Source organism: Cervus canadensis, chromosome 6, assembly GCF_019320065.1.
Source record: "Cervus canadensis isolate Bull #8, Minnesota chromosome 6, ASM1932006v1, whole genome shotgun sequence".
Lineage (NCBI taxonomy): Eukaryota > Metazoa > Chordata > Mammalia > Artiodactyla > Cervidae > Cervus > Cervus canadensis.
Genome location: NC_057391.1, coordinates 50477072 through 50484021, shown reverse-complemented (window position 1 = coordinate 50484021; position 6950 = coordinate 50477072). Strand labels below are relative to the sequence as shown.

Genomic DNA, 6950 nt, shown 5'->3' with positions numbered 1-6950 from the left:
CACAGATCTGTTTCACAAAGAAGGAGGCTCTGGCTCAGGCAAGACCTGGCTACAGTATAAGTTACAGTCCTAGGCACTGGTTGTTAGTGCATCTAAACTGCATCTTAGTTTCAAAAGTTAGGAAACTTCAAGTCAGATGGTGGCTTCTTATTCTTTTAGATTTGAAATTTATGGGTGGTCTTTCTTGCTTCCAGACCTAGAGCTCAAGTTCTGGCTTACAAGTTCAGTGCACTTATCACTTTGTATTTCTGGTTGACCAAAATGCCTATAATGCTTTTGGACACAGATGTGCTTTAAAATTTTCTCAATTTTCTATTATTTTTCAATTCAAAGATCCCCAAATACCTATATTTAGGTATACCACAGACTAACATTTTAAAGCAAACATTTTATGTCAATGAACAAAAGGAAAGATTTGTTGTTCTTGTTGTTACAACATAAAACTCTGTCATGTATCATTCATCAGTAAAAAATCGTAAGTGAACAGCAGAGTTTGGATGAACAAGATAAGATCCATATAGCCTTCTGGATTAATGAGAGAGACTATATTGGCAGCACTGCTCCTCCTTATGCTGATTCCACCCCCCCCCCCCCCACCAATTTCCTCAACTTTCAGGAGATCAAAGGAAGAAGTGCTTCAGGCCTGTTTACAAAATGACATGCGCTCTACATAAAATAGATTCCATAAACCACTTTAAAATCCAGTCAGTTTAATATAAAATGTTTTTAATTGTTTTTGAAAACATTTAAAAAACAATTTTTGAGCACTTTCAATAAAAAAAGAGAACTGAAATGCTACTGCAATATTCAACTACTGTAGTTTCAGCAGGTACAACAGACAACAAAACACTGGGGAAATCTTGACTTTTTGCACTAAATGAAAACATGAAACAGGGCTTGTTTTTGTCATTTATGGTGTAGTAAAGCACATTATAGTACAAGACTCTTATATGAACCTCTGATGCACTGCACAAAAAAACACTTTCCTTCTTTTCAGTTCAAAAGTCAGTGCTTATTGCAATTATATGCAAAATTATTTACTTCATGAAGTCTTATCATGATAAACAGTATGCAAAATGTTTAAAACGTCAAAACAATGAAAATAATCTGAGAAAAGAACATATTCAACAATAACTAAGCAGAATTAGCAAACATAAAAAAGTAAATAACTTGTGAATAACTATGTTTGTCTGGTTAACACTGAACCAGTTTCAATACAGCCAAGAAAAAAAAAAAGTGGTTACAGGAATACCTAGTACTGTACAAGATAAGTCAATAACACTCATGCACATTTTGTGATCATGTATTAACATGGTGAAGCAAACTAAACTTAATTCTTCCTGCTGTAATATTCTCATGTAAGAGAATAAGAAATAGAAATATCTCATTGAGATTAATGCACATTGCTACATAAGACAATTTTATCTGTCACTTTGATGACATTTTGTCTTTTCATAATGAAACACATTTAAAAAGTTTAATCTGTGGACTGTATTGGTTGCATTTATCCTAAGAGATGTGCCTACCACAGGTTCAACAAATTTAGTGCAATATATGAACCCCAGAAAGTTTGCTGGACGAATTCAACCAAATTTAAAGTGTTTGCTGCAATACTGTACAGGGGGTTAAAAATCCTCCAGTCTTTATATTTTTATCAAAAAAGATTCCCATTATTTTTTATATTAGTAGGAAGCTAATAATGTAAACAAGGGATTAGAATGGCCTCAAAATCTCCTTTTCAGAGTATCTCATATAGAAAGGCTCCCATCATTTGTTAAAAGAAATCACACAGTTTCCTTTGGGCATTGCATACTTTGGTGTGCAGTAGTGCTGTGTCTCAATGTACAGTGAAGAAATAACTAGCATCAAGAAAAAATATCTAACAGATCATTAAATCAAGATAACAGCAAACACACAAATGTCAGTAACTAGGACATATCAATATATAAACCTCTGAGCCAACCCTAGCACCATTTATTTATCAAAATGTTAATATCCTACCTTGCAAATTTATTTGAACAATGAAACCTTATTAAATTAAACTCTTCATCACATTTGTTAAATATTCATTGATTGTAGTCTTTTGATTGGCTTACTAATTAATTAAGGTAAAGGAAAGCTTAGTTAGGTTCAAGGTAGCAGAGCAATGGTTTAAGGACAACTTTAAAAATTTAATGGCAAATTTTTAAGTCTATTTGAAACTAACCTTGAAACTCACTTAAATGGAGCTGTCAACTAGTGAGAAGACTTGTGTCAGCATGAAATTCATAAATAATTATTCACAAAACAAAATGGGAGCTATAAGAGAGAAACATTCTAAAACAAATCCTGAGTGCTTCTTTTTGCAATTGTGGTTATCACAATAAATAAATTAAGCATGTTATAAAATGCTCCTCTTCTTCAAGTACTATTAGATATCCCCCCTTTGTTTTATCAGAGATAAAGATTTGTGACTTCGGACCTTGGGTGGTGAAATATTATTGTTTTTTCAGTTTTTTGTGTCATCTCTCTCCTGCTTGCTTGTGTTTCAAAGGGATCCCATGATCAAACTGCATTTCTATATTCAGGAGGAGTGAAGGAGCCAGTCACTAAATTGAGGACTTAAGAATACTATAAATACAAACCTTCAAAATAAATCTTAAATAGAATTTAATATGTGCATATAGACATATTGTGATGAAACTAAGAAAATGCTTTTTAGTTTCCTTCTAAATTTTCCTATCTCAACTAACCAGATAATAAAACAAGATATTCTTCTAACATGCTTGCATTTATTCTATTAAATTATAACACTTCGCATTACTTACTTGCTTTGTTTACGTGTGTGTGTGTGTGTGTGTGTGTGCGCACACGTGCCTGCATGGGTGCGTGTCTCTGTGGTAGCTCCACATTAAAACTAACATTTAAAAGAAGACTAACGCAAGGTCACAAACAAAAATGGCTACTAGTTTTTCCTTTTAATAATTTTAGTGCAGCTTTTGCTTTCCTTATATTAATATTTAATTTTCCATTATTTCCTCCTATTTAAGCCCTTCGTTGCGGTGCAAATGGTACTGAAGTCCCAGAAAGTCCTACAGAGATTTTATTTTTTCATTCTACAGTAGCTCTATGCTTCAAGCCTAAATACTTATAATAACCTGAATATTATCCCTGTTTCAAGGAAGACCTTCTTGTCTACAGTTCACCTTAGCTATGATTTCATACTTAAAAAGATAATGCCAACAACAACAAAATATCCTATACCTAAAAATCAACAGTTTCCTCTAAAATCTGTGCAGATCAACCGATGAAATAAAATGAACTTATACAAAATAAAGATCTAGACTGCTCTTGTAAAAGCTGGTTATTCTTTTGTTGACTAACAAACAATGTGATTAAATGGGGAACATTACAAAATTTAAAACCTAATATTTGTTTTTCTACAGCCTACTCTTTTCAGAAACTTGGTAAGAACTGAGGCGAGTCTAACCATTTCCTACTGAAGAAGAAACCACTTCGGCAGCAAACTCTTTTTAAAATGTCACAATTAATAGTAAGTGTTTCTGCTGCGGGAGGCACTTCCATTAAGACAAATACAATACATATGTCTTTAGTTACAGTGTGCTACATATTATAAAACACAATTTAACCCAACATTTCAACAGTAGGATGGTCCTTGCTTTCTATCCATTCAAAACCTGATGAAGTCATAGAGCTCATGGAGTCACTGCAAATTTGTTGAAACAAGGGGTCATTCTTTAATTCTTCCAGTGTAGGTTCATCATCTTGTCCCTGCTGACGACCTGGATCAAACAGTAGATTTGGGTCTAGAGTGTTCAAATCGTTGATGCTGCCTGAGAGCTCAGAAGACAACCTGATGTCGCTAGAGAAGTCAGACGCAGGATTAGTGAGGTCAGATGCTACCTGACCTACTAGCTGCTGGCTGGTCTGCAAGCTGTCTCCACTCAACAGGTCTTTAACAGTGCTGCTGAAATCTAACTGTTGCTCTCCAATTTCTGATTGTGCTTGATTATCCCCAGGAGAAAAACTGATCTGATCGGTGCTATTACTTTTGGTGAGGTAAGATGGTGCTTGGAATTCATAAATAGAAGTGCTGGAATCGATCATATTCTGCGGATTGGCACTCGGAAAGACAGTGGATGTTTCCAAAATCTGAGTGAGATTCATCCGGGCGGTGTAATTGGAGGGCAGATTGTTCATGCCCAAACCTCTCACAGCATCATCATTGTCAGAATCAAGTTTACTCAACAAAACATTGGTTATTTTCTTACTGTTCGTTTGCTTTTGAAGAGCGTTTGGGAAGGCTGTTTGCATCATGACTGTCAATGGAACTGATTGACTTCTTTGAGCTATGTTGTTGGCACATGCATCTGTGTGGACATTTGTGAAAACATGAACTTCGGGGGTTATTGGACTTCCAAAGGGGGTCACATTGGATCGGGGGATATTAGATACTGGGTAGAGGGTGCTTCCACTAAGATTACGCTGGCGATGAACAGCAGGGCTCACACTCCGGCACCTGAAGTTGCTGCTGGCAGATGAATTAGTTCCTTTATTATCAAGAGGGGCAGGGACTGCAAAACCCTCCTGTTTGTTGGTGTGATTTACAGTGGCACCTTGATGCTGCACAGGAGAGACAGGAGTCAAACGACCGAAATGACCGTCATGATGTCTGGACTGAGACTGGTAGGACTGCCCAGGCACAGCGAAAGCGTGAGGTTTCCTGAAACGGTCCTCCACGAGTTCCTGATAGCTTGGGAGAATGCCATGGCCAGAAACAGATGAATTACCAACCCCACTATACCCATTATTCATCCATTCAAGCTTGGTTTTGTCAGGGTGTGTGGCCATGGGTCTTTGCATTGGCTTCACAGGACTACTTGAGACAATGCTGGCATCATGATATGCCATACTGGAGCTTATTGGGGTAAATGCAAAAGGATTCCTGCATTCCACGGGGCTGGGAGGGACACTGCTGCTGCAGTTAGAGTGTGGCGTACCGATGGGTGTGTGTCGGCTACTTCCCAAAGCACTATCCACAGGTGTCGTTTGGGCCAGCCTGGAGCAAGGGCTCTCCCGTGACAGACTCTGCGACCCAGCAATCATTTCAGATGTGGGGGTCGGGGTGGGGGTGGGGGTGGGAGTGGGGGTGGGGGTGGGGGTGGGGGTGGGGGTGTGGATTGGAGTGCCATTGCTATGAATTGGATGATAGAAGTGGGTGCTGGAGGCGTGAGACGACATTGGAGCTCCTGGAGTCACGGACTGACTCTGCAGGGTCATTCCCAAACAGTTACCATAAGAATGAGAGTTGTTCATCGACATCTGCTGCTCCATGAGCACCAGCTCTTCTACAATACTATCCTGTGTAAGCTCATCGTCAAAAGGAAAGTAGCTTTCATTTGTTTGGGAAACAGAAGGCTCAAACTCCTTCAGTTCGGACTGTAGAGGTAACTGATCTGAAGACTGTGCTTGTATTTGATTCAAAGAAGATTCTTGGATCTGGCCATGCAGCTGCTGGGAATATGTGTCCTGTGGCATTCCTTCTAATTCCCAAACAGACTTCTCTAAGTCATTGATATCAGAGTGCTCGGGAATTGTCATAACACTGATATCTTGCTGTTGTTCACAGCCGGCAGATATAAACTCAGAATCCTTAGTGACCTGTTGCCACTCATTTGGATTAAAGCTGCCATCTGATTTTGAATCATTGTCCAAGAGAAAGACACTGCCTTCCAGCTTTACTTTGATATCTGGAGATGATGATGGTGTGGCTTGCTGTTCTAAAGCTGAATCGCTGGTAACAAGAGCAGAGGAATCCACGGGCTGACTTGACACTATGTGTGAGTTGACATGTGTTGAGACCTTGCTGGAAATCTGAGCACCTGCTGCTGAGCTCTCTGTTTTCCCTGAATGTGGAACCTTTTGGTCCTTTTTAACATTGCCTGGTTTCTGACCTTCTGGGATAACTGCAGACAGCTGTTCCACAATTGGTTTCTTTATAGGAGGCACCTGGGACTCTTGCAGTGAAGAAGAGAGCCGCTTTCTTGGACTTTTAGTGCATAATTTAGGGTCTTTATTTATTGAGTCACCATTAGACGGTGAGCTGGTGCTGGTGAAAGTGAAGTTCTGGGTGGCAACTGAGAGAGTGACAGTGTTCTGATTATTGCCTGTTGAAGAGCCTGGTAGAATTTCATTACAGCGATTTTTGCATTTGGTCCTCTGGTCACAGACCTTAGTTGCTTTTATTTCAATGACACCTTCATTGGAAGGTTTTTGTACTGCTCCATCTGTATTACTTTTCTGTCCCGAGAGGGCACCAGGTGTTGTTTTGGGCATGTCGGTCCCGTCAGAGTTCTCTTGGCACTGTATCGGAGGCTCATCTGATGACGTCTCAGGCTCCATTTTGACTTCCACGGCAGAGGGTCCCCCGGTGCTGCTGGTCTTGGATCCGGGAGACTGAAGTGAAACAACAGAACCATTCTTGATCTGTGGGATGGTCCGCGCTTCTTCTGTTGTCCCTGTAGCACTGTTTGCTGAGGCAGAATGTTTCAGAGGGGCACTGCTGCTGCTGGGTGTGAGGGATATCGCTGTCATTTTCACCACATTTAGAGAACTCATGTGTGAGGTGGGCACAACGGCGGTTTTGATGGGACTACTAGTGAAGAGGACAGTAGTCGGAGAGCGGATGGTGAGTGCACTGGTGCTGGCTGGCTTGGGTAAGATCTGAGGGTAGCGGTGCCGGGCAGAACGATCCCCGCCAGGGCTGGCCGGGACGTTCTGAGGAGTCTTTGGTGTCTGTTTCACAGACTGCATATGCTGAGTGACCACCTGTACATTGAGGGGAAGAACTTTGCCATCAGAAGAACTCATTGGACTTGGTGAAGTTACCAATTGCCTGGTCCGTTGGACCTGTTAAAAGGTGGAAAACAAAAATACCAGATTTATCAAGT

The 6950-nt window shown here is 40.1% G+C and overlaps 1 protein-coding gene across 3 annotated transcripts in view; it reads right to left on the bottom strand.

Moving 5' to 3' along the window:
• Nucleotides 1-705: 705 nt before the first annotated feature.
• The window catches only part of RFX7 (regulatory factor X7), a 141072-nt gene continuing 134827 nt past the window's right edge, over nucleotides 706-6950 (bottom strand). For all 3 annotated transcript variants that reach the window (XM_043471879.1, XM_043471880.1, XM_043471882.1), the window contains one exon: nucleotides 706-6909. In XM_043471879.1, the coding sequence (XP_043327814.1) occupies nucleotides 3625-6909 (3285 nt within the window). In that variant the 3' untranslated portion in view covers nucleotides 706-3624. The remainder of the gene's footprint in view (nucleotides 6910-6950) is intronic.